The sequence below is a fragment of the Balearica regulorum genome, chromosome 10, assembly GCF_011004875.1.
Source record: "Balearica regulorum gibbericeps isolate bBalReg1 chromosome 10, bBalReg1.pri, whole genome shotgun sequence".
Classification (NCBI taxonomy): domain Eukaryota; kingdom Metazoa; phylum Chordata; class Aves; order Gruiformes; family Gruidae; genus Balearica; species Balearica regulorum.
This window is the reverse complement of record NC_046193.1, coordinates 12540098-12561411: the sequence shown is the minus strand read 5'-3', so window position 1 is coordinate 12561411 and position 21314 is coordinate 12540098. Positions and strand designations below refer to the sequence as shown.

Here is a 21314-nt window from a genome sequence, read left to right as displayed (position 1 = left end):
TGCAGTTAAAACACCATAACATACATACATAGGATCTTCTGTAGTATACAGAAGTGGTATAAAATTGTCTTCTCAGTTTGAACAGAGAGAATTCTGCATACTGAAATAGAAGCATATCCGATTTCTTGGCAAGAAAACTCATTTCTCTAATTGAAAGATTACAGCATGCACAAGCCTAGAGGTTTTAGTATTGCCTATGATAAACAATATAATTGAAGCACAATAAAATCGTAAGTATGCGATAACATAAACCATGAGGTCAGACACCACAAAGTGTTGTATGCATTGTTTATTGAACTTCAAATTCCATGGTACATCAAAGATTAAATAGTTAAAAACTGTTTGTTTACTATCATACAACATTCAGAATAATCTTTCAAAACATCTATTTAGACAAAACTAAAAGCCAAATTCAAGCACAATTCCCCCAGAGCAGAATGCTAGGGGTGGAAGAAAGCTTCAGAGTACTGACTGTACACAACACTACACAAAGCATGATAGCACACCAAGTCATTGCTCTCTGGTGCAACACGTGCTTCAACGAAATTGTATGCAACACTTATTACCATCATGGGCAGGCACCTACTATATTAGTGGGACAGATTATTCTCAGATCCTGCTCCCCCCAGACTTCAGTACTCCACATAAAGAGTACAGACTTACAGTTCTGGGTTCTGTGATGTTTCACATTACAGAGCTGAAACCAAGTTCAAGACTATTAGCACTAAATAATCATAAACAGCAAGAGCAAATTGACAAGGTCTTGCACTTCTGTTCTTTAACCCTGACACACAAGATGCCTGCAACTGAAATTTTTATCTTAAAGACATGATGTCACCTGAGGTCAACCAATTATGAATGTGAACACAGTGATGCCTTAGATTACTTTGAAGTTTTAGAGTGGTTGAGGTGGGAGACTAGTGCTTGAACTGCACTACTGAACATTACATCCTATTTGTGCTGTCTTGCCTCAACTGAATATACAATTAAGTAAAACAAAACGCATCAAAAAAGATAAATCGGTCAACTGTAAACTGTTGGCAAGAATCATTTAGTTGTATATTTGTCCTCTATCTCAGGCATTTGTACAAGACAGTGGAGCCTAGAAGCATTAGCTTTAACTTGTGCAACTTAAGAGTTTCCTTCAGGAGGAGTTCAGTCATCTGACCGGACGAAGAAATCTCCCAACCTTGCATGGCAGTCATCAGTCGTAGCTCACCTCACAGTAAGGTTCCGAGCCAGAACGTCAAAAAAGCACAGTAGTGCTCATTCCAAGCAACGTCAGGATTTACAGTTCAAGATTTCCCTGCTGTATTACTGTTTCCATTTGCAACACTACTTACTGAGGAAGCCTCACAAAGGCACCACTCCCAGCTGCAATACATACAGTGGTACTGATGCAAATGCTTATTTTGCTGCAAAGCAGTTAGATGTATTAGGGCTTCCACAGAACAAAGTGTGCACAACATGAAAACATGTAAAACAGCAGGTTTAACCTCAGCAGCCCCTTTGAGTGATGTCTTGTCCCGAAGATTTTGTAATATCCATTGTAGTGAACACCTGTAAGACACCAAAACAGCAGTTTATTTACTGTTGTTCTGTATTATCATCTACATGGCTATTGATTTCCTCTTGTAAAGTAACAATACAAGATTTCTTTGAACTGTAAGAATGGAAAACAAGTTGCAGTACACAATTAACACATTTTCTATCACATGTCAATATCTTATGGTTAGAAGTTAAGCAAATACTAAATAAATCCCAAAATACCATGTAGTATCCTTTCTTTGCATCTAGGTAACTATCTTCAAAAGCAGGTTTTAAAATCAAGCTGTCCCCTCCCCCTCCCTTACCTCTCCACAAGTTGGATGGATACCAATTGTTTCATCAAGTAATTCTTTGGTGAGGCCACATTTTATTGCAGCAGCAAAACCTTGGGTAACTTCACCAGCATTAGGTCCAAGAACATGAAATCCTATCACACGATTCTTTAAGACAAGTGAGAATAAAACCCCAGGAGTTAGTACTAGGTAAAGTTTAACAAAAGCTCTAGTACATAATTCCCACTACACTAAAAATTATACATTGTGCAAGCAGATCAATAGCAGTGTCTTTCTTCCACTTTTAAGAAAGTAGTTCTGCAGTTCTTTTCAGTCTATTATAACAGAATGAAACAAGTTTTAAAGTATATGAGTTAAAATCATGGTACAGCAGCAATTCAAAGATACTGCCTAAAGCTAAACAGATTCTAGTTTTGTCAGCTGTTTTTATGATTTTGTAGATACACAGTATGTTTAGTATCTTCAGATTTAAAATTACTTTTCCACATTGAAATTAGGTCAGATAGAGGACATTATTTGTTAAAAATCTAATACTGATGAGCTTCACTGGCTTTTCCCTTCCTCTCCAAGCAGTTAATAAGAAAAAAAATGAGAACATTATAGGCTTGAATTTTGAGCAAGCCATCTCTGCAGCAAAATCTAGAGTCATGGCAGCAGGCTATAAAAAAAACAAGTTAAAAATGGGTGTAGTTTGTTTCATTAACTGGTTTATCAAAAAGGATACAATGTTTTAAAAAATTTTCCCAGGACATTCCCACACCTTCAGAGATGTCCTAGCCCAGGTCTGGCCATGATTCACACGATAGGATACAAATTCTTCGTAACACAAGTGATTTAAATACACTGTTTACATACTTTCTCCTCCAGCATCCTAGGAAAAAACCTTTCACATAGAAACCTAAATAAAGTCTCTGCTTCCACTGAGTTCTTTTCATTTGGATTATTTTGAATGAGGGACCAATAACAGCAGAACTTTGAGCCCTTCTGCAGTCTTCAAGAAACAGTTAGGTGGACTAGTAAGGGAAAAAGATTACTTCCTCTTAGTTTAAGAGTCATGTTATTTCATCATATCATTCCTTCTCTCCAAAGGAATTTTAACCACATAAATCTTCCTTTGTCTGTTCTCCCAGAGAGTTTTGGGGAAAAATACCAGCCAGCACACCACTTGCTTTTTTGCAACAACAAGAATCTATGATCACTAGAAATTCCCATTTCTCATCACTGAGTTTTCTAGGACCAACCACATGTTTTCCAAGTCTCTACTAAACATACAAAACTCTGCACCTCGCAAAGGGCAAAAAACGACAAGCTCCGGAAACATAAAGCAAGATAACAGATAGTACACAGTTACTCAAAACCCACTTGGAAAAAAACCCTGGTAAATTTCTTCACAAATCTATCCTTAAATAGGAACTCAGGATGAAGTTTCATAATGTATAAAGAAAGCCACCACTTGCTCAAACAGTTGATATATCAAACAACCCAAACCAGTCAGCTCTCTCCAAATTGATTAGACCTCTTAAAACAAAAACTTACATTAACAGAATGGGTAGAGCTGGCCTCAGGCAGGCCAAATAAGATACTAGTCTTTTGGCTGGTCTAAGAAGACATTTCAAGAATATACTCAGCATATCCATTCCAACTTACTACTCACATTGTCTTGTTTACTGCAGATTATCTTTGCATAACAAGTATTGTTATCTCTGCTTGGTACTGTCCATTCAAGTGGCCAGAACAAACTGTGATAAACCTGGGAGGATGACAAGAAAGAGAGCATTACAATTTGATTGATTAATTCAGTCAGACATAATTCCAATTTTTAATGTCTTTACAAATAGGTGGTTTGCCATTTAACCAGCTAGATTTTCATAACATATACTAGACAAGACAGTGATTTTTGTTCCCCTCCCCACCACGGCCCAAGCACTCCATCTTCCCAAAGTCAGTAGAGGAAGACTTGACTTAAACCATGTGTCCCTGATTTAAATACTCAATTAAAACAGCATCAGGTATGAGACACAGCTTTTTAAGATCATACTTTCAGAAAGAAGTGCTTTAATAGTACAAAATGAATATCTAGTTACTATAAGTTTAAACCTATTCTGCAAAAGAGTAAACAGAAGCTAAATAATGCCAAGTGTATTTGAAAGATGTAAGGAGTGGAACACAAGGCATACAAACAGCTTTAATGAAACTCTGCAGAGAAGTACAGAAACCAGAAATTACCATAAAACAGGGAAGTTATGCCTGAAACTTCTATAACTATAAGAATAGGTCAGGAAGAAATTAATTCCCAATTCAAGTACAGTGAATAAGCAGAAAATAGACAGTCCATCCCAGGAGTTTGGTATACTTCAGCAATAAGTCTTCAATTCACGACAACAAAAAAAACCCCACACTTACAGTTTTGCAACCTGAGTTTGGCCTCCTGAAGTCAAATGCTTCTTGGCAACATACAAACAGCTGTGCACATTTCTAACAGTATTAAGTCCAATCCTGCATTTCTGGGAGTCCCATACCTTGTTAGCCAGATGACACCACTTCCACTATCAAAGACCTTTCTAGCTAACCTTCTTATCTTGTTTTAACACTGTGCCTTGAGCATAAAGCAGCAAGGCCCAAGAAAAACATTCTCAAGCTACAAGTTAAAACAAGTCTTGAGTGTTCTCACCTCCAAGTTTTGCTTTCCATATTCTTCTATGGCTGTTTCTTCAGCTAACCCACAGCTGCCATACTCTAAAGGAGTAAACACTGTCGTTGGTACATTGATATAGTCACACTAGAAATAAAAAAACAAAATTTAGATTTATACTATGCAAGTTCTACACAGTACATAACAGGAAAAGTTGTATTAGCACTTTTTTGTTTTTAGAAAAAACACTTGGAGCACCCACAGTCAAGTGGACAAATCAACTTGTGTTATTGCAATTGTGAGGCAAAAAGCATAGAACTAAGTCAAAGTTATATTCTTATAACTTTACCTTTGTGGAACTACCACCATAAAGCCTGCGGGCTAGCAGTTTCCCTGCTTGAATGGCAACTGGAGTAAGTTCAAGCTTTCCATCCAATATATCTCCAATAGCGTAAACATAAGGCACATTGGTTTGTTCTTCATCATTTACAGGCACTTTCCCATTCCTTAAAACAAACACAAAAGAGAATGAGCTCAGTATCACAACATTCCTCAGAGCTCAGCAAAACACAGAGAGGAGAAGTTCTGCTACAAAGATGTTAGTCTAACTACTGAACCCATTTTACTAAATATGCTTACGCCTTTTTTACTTCAACTGCAAACTCTTCAGAGCAACAACTACCTCCAACTCTGACACATGGCTGAAGCCAGTATTCAATGGGCCAGTTTTGAGCTGAACAAAAGTGCCTGTCTGGTGACAATGAAGTTACTCAGACATCTTTGGACTTAGGATCTTTTATGGATTATTATACAGCTTGCAATGTACATTTTCCCCTATAGGGAAAAAGGACAGCAATATCACTCACATGTTTAAGTAAGATGGCTTAGTAAGTTGTTAGCTGCTGCAACCTGATCTTAATTTTTCTTTCTCCTGAACAACATAATCCTGCTTCTTCCTTTACACCAATTTTGCACTGACACCAGGGAGAAACAAGAAAAAAGTTATATCTGTAGGAAGCAAGTAGTTTGCTGCCTCTTTAAATCCCTAGATGAACTTGCCACATGAGCTGAATAAAATATTTAATTTAACAGAATATTAAACTGTAGTTTCTAAGTAAATTAAGCAAATACATTAAATGTATTCCTTAAGCACACTGGTCAACAGTAGGTATTAATTCAAAATAGTTCTTTTATGAAATACATATTAAAGAAATGAATTAATGGACAACTGTACTCAAATCCAGGAGAAAAAAGTTTTGAAAGGTTCACATAATAGCCACGTATAAGAGTAAGAATTTTAAAAAGTATCAGTATCATTAAGTATTAAAGAAGTTTAAAAAAATTATCGCATTCAGTGGTTTAAGGGAGTTGAACAATACTCACTTCTCATTGATTTTGACACCAATTGTATCTAAACCAATACTTCTGGTACATGCATCACGACCAATGGCTATCAAAACCTAAAAAAACCAAAATTACATGCAATAATTTTATGCAAGAGTGTAATCAGCATAACACTTCCTTTGGTCTTTTTCTGAAAGAAACAAACAACAACCAAAACCATCCAACAACTGTGGAGCATACAATTGGAGCGACTTTTCAAAAACCTTTTCCGAAAGAGCCACCAATAGTTCAGGCTCCTCCATGTGCAACTTGTTTCACAGATGTAACAAACAGCAAAACATTAATATCAGAACAAAAACAGTAGCAACAACACTGCTCATATGAACTGCATTCCAGGCACGTAAAGTTTCACCCATTCTGCACACAGGGCACAATTGAAGATGAATATTCATGTAATTTCTTCCTGCCAGTAATTTATGTAAATAATTTTTCAAACAAGGTTTCCCTTTACTTTTTTCCTGAACAGCTTTTAAAGTGTTTTAATACATTTTCATGTGCTGGTACATTCAGTTATTTCAAATCCAGAAATGCTTACAGTGTTATATTCTTCTTCAAAGATTTCTGGTCCCTCAGTAGACTTTGCTGTCACTTTCAGTCTTCCAGGCATGCCCTCCTCCAGCTGTTCAACCTGTATAAATATTCGTAAGCTTAGAATGACCTTAAGCAGCAGAGCTCACTTACACTGTCACTTCAAACCTTGCCCTACTAATCTATCACTCAGCAGTAAAAAGACCTTAATCTCATGAAACATTTATTCCTGTACAGAGCCAATGCATTCTACATGTGCTGTTTGAAGTAATAGTGCCTGGAGAGAAGAAACCTAAAGAAAGCACTTACCTGAACAGGTACAAACTTCCTGATGAACTTTACGCCATGTGTTTCCATGTGAGCACCTATTCTTTCTGCCATTTCTTGGTCAAAACCCCGAAGGAGTATGGAACGCACCATCACTGTGACATCCAGACCTAGACCAGCAAGAAATCCTGCACACTCCAGAGCCACATAGGAAGCACCCACAACTAGAGTTTTGCCAGGGCAGTAAGGCAGGGAGAAGAGGTCATCACTGAAAAGAAAATAAGTGTAAGTTACAAGGTTCTTTCAACACAAGCTTGTTTGTCTTTGCGAACACTAGAGCAAACAAAGTTCAATCTATTATGCCTTTTCATCTCACCTTGTAATACAGTATTCTTTATCTCCAGGGATACCCAGATATCTAGGCCTTTCTCCTGTTGCCAGGACAAAAGTCTCTGCTGTGTGATAGGTTACTTGTCCTTTTCTATTAGTTGCCTGTTTATATAGATACAATTAAGAAAGTCTTTATCATAAGAACAGGTTTCAAGACAAAATAAATTTTGTAATCCTCCCCTTGCCTTAAATATTGTGGATATGTTTAAGAATCAAGAACAAGCAGTTCCAAACAAGAACTAATGCATATAGAGAAGCCATGAAGAATAACAGGTTTAAAACACAAACTATCAGCCTTTTCTCTCATCAGTTAGAGCACTTAAGATCATTTACTCTTTGAATTCTCTCCATTTCAACTACTCATTTAGGTTGAATTGTTCGTAACAAGTACTTTCAAGCTATAAAAAGCTACAAATTAGGCCCCTCCTGCCTCCCACTTCCAAAAAAAGCCCAACACAATGCTAGTGGCAGAATAACATCAGTTAGTTCTTAGGCTAATGGAGAAATGAAAAAAAGTATCTAGTTACATGATTTCATAGGGCTTAAAACCTTGACTTCTACAGGCCCTTGGTCTTGGGAAATTTCATCTTGCCAATGGATCTCTCAAAATCTGACCTCCTTGCTCTTCAGTTATTTTCCAACACAGACGAAGGGAAACTTCCTCCCTATCAAGTCATCAGGTAATTCAGGTTGGAAGACATCTCACAAGGTCATCTAGTCCAACCTCCTGATGAAAGTCTTTCTGTTCTACCTCATTTATAGACTACGGATACATAAGTAGATGACCTGCATACCTGGACACTAGAACAGTTCGTAAATGAGGCAAGTTCAGCATACTACTATCTTTTCAGTGCTAGTCTCGGTTTCAAAAACATGCAGTTCAGCCTTCATAAACTCATATTGAAAACAGACAGTTATATTCACTGAGCTAAACAGTTGTCTTCAATATGCACTTATTCTAAGTTAACCTTGCTACAGTACGATCACTTACAGCAAGACTGCCCAACAGTTTTTCCTATGCTGATACAGCATAAGGTTTAGCAGCACTGTTATTTAAGTGCCTAATCCAAATTTAATTTCAAGTTTTTATACTTTAGTATGAAGATTTTACAAGTGGAAAAATCATACAGCTAAAGCTTTTCTTTTTTTCCCCCCCTCCTCACTCAAGCTGCTGGTCTCAATCATGAAGTTAGCAACTGAGACAACCTTACCCTTATTCATGCAAGACGTAAGTTTACAGATATCAACATTACTTTTACATAACAGTTACTAGGTTTGCAAACACTGTGGCATGTACTAAAGTACAGTAATAATTTAAATCAATTATTTCATAGATGAGTTGTTAACTTCAGTTGACTTACATTGGCAATGTCAAGATGAAAACTTTTCCTTCTTGGATTTTAAAAGGCAGTTTTAGAACACAAGTTTTACATCCCAACTAAATGCTTTTAACACAGCACATACCTTAATTTTGTGTGGTTCAATGAATTCTCCGTAAGAATTGAGGTATGTCACAGACTTCTCTCTTAAGGACACTCGATAGCCCCAGTTTAAAGAACCAATGTAGTTTTGAATTGCTTCTACCATGATCCCCCAGTTATGTTTCACTGAAATAACATTAATTTCATACTTAAAGAAATCAAAGTGCAATAACCTTAAAGAAAAACTTAAGTCTTATTAATTGTACATCATACTAAGAAAACATTATCATCAGTAATGAGGACACATATTAAAGTCTTGTTCTACTATGCTAATATTTACCCGACTTGTTCCTATCTGAAATAAGCCCTTTCTAGAAGTTCTTTCATTTAATTCAGATAATATAGGGAACAACACACAATTAGCTTTCAATCCTAAAGGTTTTTAGGACTGAGGAAGGAGCGTGCCTTTCTGATTTACCCAAGAAAACTACTGAACTCTGCCTCTAGTTACTAAGTTCAAAGTACAAGAATGATCTTAAGCTCAGACCTGTACACTGTCTTGGTCTGTCCTCTGTGTTCTTACTAACCTTGTTCTTCATACTGCCACCCGTATTTCCTTGAATCTTGGAGCGCCTGACCCAGAAGTGCCGCTTGATGCATTAGCTTCTTAGGAATGCAACCTACATTTACACATGTGCCACCAAGTCCTAAGATGGAAAAAACATGTTGTTATTACCTGTGTGAACAGGATATTTATGCTTTTCCTATCATGCGCTTTGTGTAAGCACCCATATATCAGTTGGTGATATTTGCTATAGTCAGACATTTTCTGTTACTTGTATGTTGTAAGAGAAATTTTAAAATACAATGAACACACTAAGCTTACAAGTTTGTATTCAGTTTAAGAGGTTACTTGACCCATTAAACCAAGAAGGCTACAGTGTGTTGTCTTGAACATAGACCTGGGATACTTCAGAATGCTTCAGATTTTAGTCAGATTGGCAAGTAAGCAAGACAAAAAGTCCAGAGTTCCTAGAATTTAGTATCACCTATTATGTGGTATTTGAAATATGTATTAGTTTGAAATCTTAGCTATGAAAACACATTCATACTTCAACTCAGTAAAACTTGACCAATGAAGTTCCTTACTCATTCTCAACTGCCAATATAACATTAATAAGGTCAGAGAGCTGCTGTCTTTAATTATGGAAAGGTGAGGCACGCATAGCCTTATAGTCACACTGTTCTAGAGGTAACCTAGATCAGTTGCCCACAAAACACTACTAGATGAACTAAAAGGAAAAAAACCCACAAACATGAGAACGTCATCATGCACACACACAATCTGGACACAATCTGGAACAGAACTAGAACATTTGACAAAGAACTGAGAGTTAGCAATGCACAAAACAGAAATAACTGCCCAGAAAAGCAGGCATGCCAGGAAAACAACCCCTTTGTTATCTGTGTTCCAGAATTACAGGAATTCAGACACAATTTTTAAGAATATAATCCATAATATCTAACAACTCAATATGTATCACTGGCACAGAAACGTCATAAAATACAAGTTAACAGAAGCTTACCCCATGAGGTTCCGAGAGGTGTTGGAACAACATAATCTAATACCATTACTTTCTTTCCCAAAGCGGCAGCTTCCTATGGAAGACAGAAAGACAAGTCAGCATTACTAAACTTTTGCCTGACCAAGAAAGCCTTTCTGCTCATTTACAGTCATGATATACTTAGCACTAACAAAAGGCTCCTCTGCTAGTTAGTCTCATCATACACAGCTCTTCCACCTCCTTCACTAGACAAAAATTCAAATCCCTCAAAAGCTATTACTCTCTTCCGAACTTTGAATGGATGCATATGTTCAACGCTGCATCCATACCATCCTACACTGTCAAAAGCCACGGTCTGAAGAAGGTATGAGATGGGCTTACCAGCCTACAATCCTCCTCTACCTCACCCAAAGAGATATTTATGCTGTTAGCTCTCCTTTTCTCTCAGGAAGGCAGGACTGACTTGGCATATTCATGAATGAAAAGAAGTGACAGTAATAAACTGGAGACAGTTCAGTGGAGGACCACCAAGATGGATAGGGGGGCGACACACACACCCTATGAGAAGGGTGAGGGAACTTGGCATGTTCAGCCTGAAGGCCCTGCATAATCTTGTTTGACATCATAGTTAACCCTGCTTGGAGCTAGCCATCCTTCTAACACCCATATAAACCTGAATAATCCTATGATAGTCTACCCAAGGAATTGGCAGGCACTTGATTGAATCTACCCATTGTTTGTAGGTACCTCAAATTTGTTTAAGAACTCCTGCACAGTTACTGCAATCCTCGTTCAAACAATGTTTAGCCAGCTATCTTGTATTCTGTGAATACTTGATCTCTCCCACTCCGAACAGTTTGGTAATTATCATCAAGTTTATAACTGGTGTTCCAGAATGCACTGCAAGGAAAGATCTGGAGCATTCTGAAAATGCCCAATTAAGATTGGCTAATACAAGCCTTCTCTTGCCTTTGTTGTATTTATCTAGTGAAAGTTGTACACTTAACTACTGTTGTACAGCAAGTCGACAAGGCTATCAATAACATCACCATGTCCAAACCATAAACTTACAGTTAGGATATCTGGCTGAGAGGTGGGAAGCGTGGGTTCAAATCCCTCAAGTAGAAGAGAAAACTGAATCTGCATTTTAAGTCCTGAGGCACTCTGAACAACAGCTAATCATGTAAAAGGTACACAATCTCTATCACTTTTTCTGAAAAAGCAGCTAGAAAGAGAACTAAGAAGTGAGCCAGTTCCTTCAGAGAACAGCTGAAAGGACTTCATTTTAGATGATCAGCGATCCTGAATCCTTAACAGTCAGGTGTACTTCAAGAGTAGCCTTTAGGTTTTCCAGATCACTCTTTGGAACTGTTCAAGTGCCTGCATACTACACATGAAGAGGAGATACTTAAACTTTTGGTTCCACCCTCAGCCAGGAACCTAAAACCTATTATTAGGACCAAGACCAATGAATAGGCATTGGCTAGAAACTGGTCCACACAGACCACGATCTCCTGAGTGAGCACATTACTAGACTACTATTGATTCATTAATTAAAAGGTTGAACAGTAATAATCATCAAGACAGACTGTTTTATACTATTGTGATTAATACAGAGACTAATTTTTGAAGAAGTTTCACATATAGCCTGGTTTTTAATGCAATTTTCACATCATACCTTGGAACACGCAAGTCCACCTGAGCCACCACCAATAATAATGAGGTCATAATCATAGGGTTCTGCATCTTTGCTATCCCCAAGAAGTTTCTGCAGTGATCCATCATGATAAGCCTGTAAAAAAAAAATACCCCAAACATTTCTGAGCAAACAAAAACCAAACGATTGGTGTCTCTGACCTAGATCACCCAGTCTAACACATCACACACAATTTAATAATGATCAAACAGCAAATTCACTCAGTCTTGTCTACTTCCAGCTGATTTTTAAAGTAGTATTACCTGGTAAGTTGAATCACAGCCACCTACATGTGTTCCATTCACAAATACATTAGGCACTGTCCTCTGATTAGTTAGCTCTGCTAACACTTGCTGAATACTGGGTCCATCAGCTAAGAATAAAAGAAACAAATACATTATAGAACAATTTTCAAGAAGGGAACTTTTAAAACAACCTGAAGTATTAAAGGTTTGGACTGCAATATACTGTAGGCCTGCCAAGAAAACAAACGTTATAAGCATCACATTTGTAGACTTCCTGAACATAAGCAAGTCTTTAGAAACTCCTTCTCAAAAGAGTATGCTTAAATACAGAGGGCAAATTGGTACTTCAAGCCATAATTCTACAGAACACAGTAGAGCTGAAGTAATAGACTTTAGTCCCTGTACTTCCTGGATTCTTATCAGTCTCTTCCTGACAGTGTCACACTTGGGACGCAAACATTCTCTTCCAGATATCACAGGAGATCATACAGACAGCTTTTCTTTCATGAGAATTGTCTGGTTTTGGAGTATGTTCTGTGTAAGTGCACATAGTTTTGCCCAGCAGCTTTGTAGTATGATAATATGGGGATGGGAAGAATTAACATGGTCTTCTACTCACAGACTTTTTCTACCCACCACACTGTCTTAAACATTTCAGTTTTAAGATTATCATTGCCTGACCTGTCACCTGAATCATCAGCACCTATACACAGACTCAGTTCAGATCTCTCACCACTTGTCCAACAGTAAGTGTGGGAATGAGAATTTACAGTAATCACTGACTAAAATCTTTTTACTCCAAGATCGTATCTCTTTGGTATCGATAATCAGAGCAATTGCAAAGGAAATATATTATTAATTAGGACTAATTCCACAGAAAAAAGGATTGTGCATTGTACTTTGCATATCTTGAGTTATAATTAGTTCACAGTATCATAACTTTAATAAAAAAGTAAAAATAAGTACAAAGAGATGCTATGGATCAATAACTACACCTTTCCCCAAACACTGCTTAAGCATAAACACTTCAAAAGAGCATTAGCACTTTAAAAAAAAAAAAGCATTGGAAACTAAGTTTTGTACAGGAAAAAGCTGATGATAATACACATTCAACAGCTTACCAACAGCACAACTACGAGTTTACTAGGAATTACATTAGAAACTACTTGTTCTTAAAACTACAACAAAAGCTACATGCATTATGTACATATATGCATAAGGCACTACACATGTACTTCAAACTAAAGCGGTTTGGGCTTTAAAAAACCCCACCTCAAAATAGCGACAGCCATGGTACTGGAATTTACCCTTCCTTCCAATGACTAAGCAGCTTTCTCTGTGAAGGTCACCCATATACGAAGTCAAACATTAACAATTCCTCTAAAACCACAAAACAACCTGACACAATAGAAAAAACACCACAGCTTTTTTCCCCAAAAGACAGACCTCCTCAGAGAGAAATCAGATCTCACATCCTCTATCAGTTGATGATTTGTACAGAAAGAGTCAAAGCCGTCAGTTATATTAAAAACACATCCTGTATTAAAATCCACATTGAAGCCTAATTGTTTTTATCTCTGAATATATTAAAATTGATTTTAAATGTTTTATATATCCTCCAATTAGTTCAAGACAGCTTAAAGAATCATACACAGTCACCCATTTTTAGTTATGTTAACCAGCATGTGATAGATTTTCTTTCTTCTACTTACCAGTTACATCAAGTTCCAACGCATAATACTCCACACGCATAGAGCGGAAGAGTTCTTTCACCTGCAACAGAAACAGACACAATGCCAGTGCAAAGCCTTCTCAAGATCTGATACACAGCTCAGGGTAAAACTTGAGCCTATGACACACACAGGTAACTTAAGTCTTGGTTATTCTGCTTTGAGGGCCTAGCTCAACATGCCTTTGATGAAGTTTGGCACTACTGCTTTTTGCATGTTCCTCACTTAAAGCCAGGCTATTTAACAGCATTCAGATTAAGCATCCCACATCACAGCAACCTTCCAATACAAGTTTCATTACCTTAAGAAAAAGTTTCTGTATACAATTTGCTTAGCTGCAGACTTCTCCATCCCTGACAGATACCAAAAGCCATAACTGCCATATGGAAAAACATCATGAAGAGAGATAAAGTAGCAGCCAGATTCCTTGATAGTACTAAGGCAAGAAAGAAAAAAGGGACTAGAGGACAAAATGCAAAACCAAACACTGTCAAGCAAATGCAAAAAAAAAAAAAAAAAAAGAGTGGATTATAAAAAGCTGCAGAAAGGGTAATACTCTCCAAGTGTACTCAGCACTAGGACAGCTCATGCCTACCAGCCCTGCATTCACTTTGGGTTGCTATACTTCAGAAAAGTTTTAGAACAAGCAGAGAACAATTACTGTAAGGAGTCAATGAGTTGGGTTTAACATAAAGATGGAGAAAGAAATAACTGTGTTTAAATAAATGACTACCTGAAGGAAGAAGAGAAGTGGAGGTGGATGGAATAAGAACTAATGGTCTTGAACTGCATCAAGGATTGAGATTAGGTTTTAGGAAAAGCTTTTCCTAATAGCAAGACACTGGAACATATTGCCCAGGTAGATGACAATCTTCATCAGTGAGTGGCTTCAAAGTACACAACTCTGAGCTACCACTTCCCCTACCTTGTGCCAGGGGACAAGACTAGATGATACTTTGAATTTTGTTGCAGTTCTGATTTTTGGTTTGCTGTTTAACAACATCTGCCTTGACCTCCAGGATCAGGCAGGAGTGGTTCTAACTTCTTTGCCATTGTTTTACTAAATTAGTCATATCTTGCTTGTGAAATATTGGGAGTGTTAATACCAGAATGTAACAGTTACATTTTTTAGCCTTTTAAATTGCTATTCTTCTCCACTAAGCAGAAGCAGCATTCTAAAGATGCTTGGTCATTAAAAGGCTGCTTTTCTCCTGCATTGCCATGAATAAACTCAGATACAGTATCACTAGAACATGCCCTAGAAACATGGTTTATGCATCGAGAAGTCAGCAATAAATTAGAAAGGAGGGAAAAATGGGGGAAAAAAAAGAGAACACTATATATGAGCCTAGTGTTAAAAAGGAAAAAATAAAACAATCAACCTAAATGACAACTTAGTGGAGATTCTCCCCAGCCTGGGCAGAGTTCTGGGTGTTTTTCTAACATCAATTCTGGACAGAGTCTACAATTATCAGAATCAAATGAGGGAGCATTTTAGAACTGAGATTTTTTTACAGTAACACCTATTTGTAAAACTGGCAGAACTGAAATTGTAAACTGTCCTTCCAGTTAGAAAACAACATACCTCATGGCACAGGAGGTAGTATTACATCTGGCAGTATTTACTCCTTTAAAATATAATTTGCAGACTTACCCATGCAAATAGATATTGTAAGGCAATGGGTAAAATATCTGCTTTTAATCATAACTGTCTTGATGTGAAAACAGCTGTAGCAAGAAGCACTAAATGTCTGTGTGATGGATCCACTTGCCAGCATGGAGTCTGAACAATGAAGCACAATAAGTTGTTGCCAATTCAGGAGAAATCTTTTACAACCAGTTTTCTGATGAATCTCAAATTTATTGACAGCACTAAGCTGAGTCACATCTAATAAGCATAAAGATGTCAAACACATGATGAATAAAAAAAATGCTGTTAATGTTGCTGTGATCCATGCTGTTACTATGCCAAAGGCTGAGTACTCCAGTGCTTTCTACCAGAGTTTCAGCTTTGTGCTGATAAACATAAAGCTTTTGTGTTCTGTATGAACTACAAGGCAAGTTTCTTACCACATCACATATCAATTGTAACATAGAAAAATAGCTCTGCTTGTATAATTGATTACATTAGTTCTACAATTACAGAAGAATTCAAGTTGTAAGGGACCTTTGGAGGTCATCTGATCCAACTCCCTGCTCAAAGCAGGGCCCAACGTGAAATTTTATCAAGTTGCTCAAAACACTGTCCACTCCAGTTCTGAATACCTACAAGGATAGAGATACCATAACCTTTTTGGGATGTTCCAATGTTTGGCCATCCTCAGAGTAAAGAATTTCCATTTTATCTCATTGGAGTATCTCTTGGACTGAATGAAAGGAAACAGCAGTGGAACTGTTCCAGACCTCTCATTCTGCAACTGCTGTTACAAAGCCCAAGCTGAATGCCATGAAAGATCTAAAAAGCAAAGCTTAGAGGGACTGCTACTATGAAGCGGTAAGCTAAGAATCTGGAGGGAAGTCACAAAATTAGCTACTTGGCTGCTGTTTTAGTTCGCAAAGCAGCAGAGTAACAGTCAAGTTTTGATTAGTGTTTTTTTTAAAAAAAAAACAAAACCCAAACTGCTAAAACATTGCAGCAGCACCTGGCAGGGGGGAGCACAGGACAGAGCACATTAGTAGAACAAGAAAGGATTACACTCAAGAAAGGGCAGATTTAAGACAAAGCATTTAGGCAACCTTTATTCTCTACTGAAGATAAGGAAGAAAAAAAAATCAGACAAATGTCAAGATCCTAATTAGAAGTAGCTATTGCACTTCATACTTATGAATAGATCATGCTTGTGTTGTGCTAATGAAACAAAGACAAGTAACAAGTATATGATCAGAGTTACGAAATCTTCAATACAGGCAAGATATAACAGATTATTTCAGTTTGGAAAAGAAAATGATTACGAGGAGTAGAAAGATAACATACACTAATCATGAGTAATATCTAGATAAGGTGAACAGGAAATGATTTCTGAGAAATACTCACTGAAGCAAACAGCAACAACTGCATTTACCAGAAAACAATTTTGAAATGAAAAGCAAGCCTCCATACAATACATAAACGAGAGAACTTACTGCCACCTGACATTGTAAAAGCCAAAATTAAAAGGAGATCAAAAGAGCTATTAGATCAACTAATGAAAGAAAGAGCCACTGAAAACTTTTAACTCAACAAAACTAATACAAACTCAGGTCAAGAAACTTCTGAGCCACACAATGCTGAAAACTTCAGCTGCATACTAGGAAATTTCCCAAATCTAAAAATGTAAATTCTCCAACAAGTGTACAGGACAGGATACTAGGCTGCATGGTCATCGATACAACTGTTTACTTCCTGTCTGACCAATGTAATGGCCTCATTTACCTACTAAACTCTTCCAGATTTCACAGAAAGAGTCTAGAAAAATTTCTAGGTATTACTAAACAGTAGATAATAGTAGATAACTTCTCTGAAACTGAGAAATTGGTCTAACACTTTAGAAAACTCTTCCTGCAGATGCTTCCTCTCACTAGAGTAGCTAAGCAGGTTTGAAACAAGCTTCATACAGTAAAGTTAAGTAATAACGGTATGTCCTATGTCTGCTAACATTCTATAATAGCTACACAGCTGAACTGACCAGAAATCCTCGTGGATACAGAACATAATCAGCAATAGCCTAACATATAACTAGAATAAGCAGCAACTTCTATGCAACCACAGTTGTTGTTCTTAAAATAATTTCAACATATCACAGTGTTCACACATGGCAATTTTTCATGCTAAAACCTATGTTTTCTTTACGCACTTCTATCTTAATATTAATCTTTTCGGGGTGGTAAGATATTAAAAACAGCCGAGTTATGACAAGGAAGTAATTCTAACACCACCCTCTCTCTACTACTGCCTTACTAAAACAATTGAACAACAAATCCCATTTGCAGAAAAAGAACTGCACAATTGCCTAGTCATGCTACTAGCTAAACTGGACAGAATCAACTACTTAGTTCATTTAGAGACTTTATTTGCAGTGCTTTTCTGAAGGAAAGCACAATCTTAATTTTCTTCTAGCATGGCTACATCCATTTGAAATAAAGAATTCTTCCCACCCCCCAAATTAGGTCCTTTTAGCTCATGAGTATCCTCTGCACTAGGATCTGCACTAAACATCATCAGTTTTTCAATTAATCCTACCAAAAGCACATTGCTAACAACCATCCACAGTAAAAGATAGACATAGTGCACACTATTCATATTCATCTGTCTTTAAGAACTCGAAACTAAGTGATTACAGGCTAAGTACCCAAGCTGTAACTACACTTTCAAATTATATCCACTTCATTAATTCTACAGACTAGATCAGCTAGCAAGAATGCTGCATTACCCACTGTTCTCCCATTCCTTTCGTTATTTTCTAAGTCTTCAGTGGGAGGGATTGTCAGTACTCATACTGTTGCTGATATTTATGTTTTATCATTTGATGTTTCATGTGTGGCTTCCTTCTCTCATAAGCTTCCTTCTAGTTCTCCCTCTGCAATATATATACACCTCTTCAACATCTTTTCTTCTGTTCCAAACAGGAAAGCAAGCCAGGAAAATCTGCCAATAGCAATCAGCTCTTCCTTCCCCCCCAAGTTTATCACCTGTTACTTCAAAAAGATTCTTATAGGCTCTTTTAACTCTTCCACCTGAAACGGGCCATGAGAGAGGGCCCTCCTACTCATGATATTCATTCTTCCCATTTCCACGACAATAAAGAGTATATTCCTCATATCTGATTGTCTCCTTGAAGTAAGTAATCCTGCCTAATAAAGAAGCTCTGAACAAATATAGGAAAGAACATTAATCTGGAATTTAATTACTGGACTACAATAAAGTCCATTTTTTTCTTAAGCTCCTTGTATTAGTCCATCCCCAGTGCAATATCGGAAATAGATGAAGGAAAAGGTTGCAAAGGTTTAAAAATTCACGATGCCATTGTATGATCTCAAAAACGCTGGGCTGAGTGCCATGCATATCAACACTTGAGCAATCATGATCACTAAAAGCACACAGAGAAACACAGAGAGGCACGACTCACTATTTTTCAAAGGACAGCACTGAAGTCCTCAAAAAAAGGATTTCTACTCAACAGAAGACACTGTTTTTGTCAACTGGACCAGACTTGAGCAAGACTCCTACCCTATAACAACTGCATTTGCCAAAACTTCAATTGAATAAGTTATTAAGTCAGTAAACTTCAGTGGGATTTGAGCTGCCTATTCTGCTATACTATCTTTCTGCCAAAACATTCTTGGACAGATGATGTTGGTTTTGCCTATCCTCTCATACACAGAAGCTTCCTTTCCCAAAACCTCAATAAGTTACAAGTGAAATGGGATATATTCATTTAAGTTTTCTACAACAGGGCCACAATATCTCCCTCCTCACAAGAGCTACTGGAACTAAACTTAACCTACACGTGTGAGTACAGCTTCTAAGTGTTTTCCTCACTGTCAATTCCATTGAGGAACATCAAGACTCAATCCCATAGTTCCAATTATGTTTTTCCACCATGGCCACATCAAATATGATATTACGAGGTTTAACTGACACTTCATAACATGCTCTTTGCAAACACCTAAGAATCACAATGCCTATAAATGCACAGATTCTGTATGGACTATGACTATAGCATGTTAGTATCATAAAACTCAAATGAAGATCCTGTTTAATGACACTGGCTCACTAGTTACAGTTACCTTGTGATACTGACACATAAACAAGGCTAAAAAGATATTTTTCACTAAATATCACAATTAATCAAGTGGGGTTTGTTTTAAACACATTATGGCCAGCATTTAAAAGTTACACTCTTGCTATAGAGTAAACCTTCTACCTCCAATTTCCAAAACAGGAGGAAACTTAACTTATATTCCTCTCTGGGATGCAACGTTGTCCAACTTGAACACCAGTGTGGTGCTCAAACTTTCAATAAGAAAGCAACACAACCAGCACCCTGACCTTCAAGTAACAGATACAAAAGCTGCTTAGCTGAGGAACAAGCAGACTGTGCAGAGCGTCCCACACATTCATCTATCCCTTCACTCATGTGGCAAAGGGAAAGACCTACCGAGGACGCTGGTTAAGCTCTTTGCCTCATTTCAAGCCTGATAAGGGGGTTTCCAAGGGGTGGCACCTGCTGCTAAACTTAAGCGGGATAGATACTGAGCTACTTCTGTACTGCTTAAATCGCCAGGGTGCCGTCACAAGAAGCAGTATCCCTCCAACGTTTGCTTTCCAACCCTCTTCCCCCGCCTCGGGCGGGCCGCCAGCCGTGCGAGCGGGCGCCCTCAGGGGAGATGCCTCTCGCCTCGCACGGAGACATCGCGCCAGGCCTGCCTCCTCTTCGCGGCGAGACGAGCCGGCGAGAAAAGGGAAGCGGCTCCGAGACCCTCCGTTCCAGCGGCTGCCGGCCCGAGGAGGGGGCCCGCGGGGGGAGCGCGCCGAGGTGCCTCCTCCCGCCGCCGTCTCACCTTATTGCAGTAGGGGCAATAGCTCTTGCTGAAGATCATGACGCGGTGGGAGGCGATGAGGGTCTGCACGCGGAGCTTCAGGCCGTCCCAGTCCGGGAGCTGGGTCTGGCCCGGCGGCGGCATGGCGGGGCCGGCGGCTGAGGCGCGGAGCGACCAGCTGCAACCGCCCTGCGCGCCCAGCGCCCGCACTGACCCTCAGCTTCACCCCGCCCCTTCCGGAGCGGGGAAGGTGACGAGCTGGACCGACCTTATCCGCGGAGGGAGAGGGGGAGTCAAAACGCGAAAGAGAGTTTCTCGCCCTTTCTTTCTGCCACACGCGTTATGACTCATTGTAAAGTAATAAAAAGTAGTTTACATCACGGGTAGAAGCATTACGATTTACCTAAAGGTGATGTAAGGAAGGATAAACTTGCATTTTTTTTAAGTCATCCCTCCCCTCTGAGAGGAGATGTAGAATAGCCCAAGAGCAGGGAGGCGAGAGGGCGCATGCGCGGGGCGGGGCGTGGCGTTGCCCGGGCGGCCGGAGGGCAGCGCCGGCCTCGGCCGGTCCCTCGTGTGGCCGCCCACAGCGCCCGGGTCCGGCGGCGCCTCCGGAGGCTGGGGAGGGCACAGGGTTCCGGCGGGGAGCGACTGGAAGGGACAGGCGGGAGTTGGGGCTGGCTCAGGTTCAGGGGTCGTTGGCCTTTCCCTGCCTGCCGTCCTCACCTCATGGGCCGTCCGGTCCCGAAGTGGCGGCGATCTCCCCGTGTCCGGCGTGGAACAAATAGCCGCAGCGGGACCCGGGGCCGCCGGTTTTGTTCCCTCTCGGTGCCCTATAAATTAGGGCAAAGCCTGGGGGAAAGCTGCCCTCCGCCTGTAGAAAGCAGCTTCCCCCTTCCTTCCTTCACCTGATGGGACACGAGGAGGAGACCAGGGGCACGGGTGGAGCTTCTATAACAAAATGGGTTATGGCTTCAGAACGCCTTAGCCAAGACATCAGAAAGAAGCTCCTTTTTTCACATTGCAGGGTTAAAGGAAGGGGATGCTGGCGCATCTGGTACTGCTTATCATTACGC

At 39.0% G+C, this 21314-nt stretch overlaps 1 protein-coding gene across 1 annotated transcript; it reads right to left on the bottom strand.

The window, feature by feature from the left end:
- Nucleotides 1-274: 274 nt before the first annotated feature.
- TXNRD3 (thioredoxin reductase 3) lies at nucleotides 275-20481 on the bottom strand. Its single transcript, XM_075762127.1, has 16 exons — nucleotides 20260-20481; nucleotides 13702-13762; nucleotides 12008-12117; nucleotides 11727-11840; nucleotides 10070-10142; nucleotides 9071-9190; nucleotides 8527-8669; nucleotides 7049-7164; nucleotides 6715-6940; nucleotides 6413-6505; nucleotides 5857-5933; nucleotides 4823-4979; nucleotides 4513-4620; nucleotides 3496-3591; nucleotides 1854-1988; nucleotides 275-1560 (listed from the first exon to the last, which is right to left on the bottom strand). Exons 1-16 carry the CDS (start codon nucleotides 20380-20382, stop codon nucleotides 1498-1500), a joined length of 1815 nt encoding a protein of 604 aa, XP_075618242.1. The 5' UTR covers nucleotides 20383-20481; the 3' UTR covers nucleotides 275-1497.
- Between the last annotated feature and the right edge of the window lie 833 nt (nucleotides 20482-21314).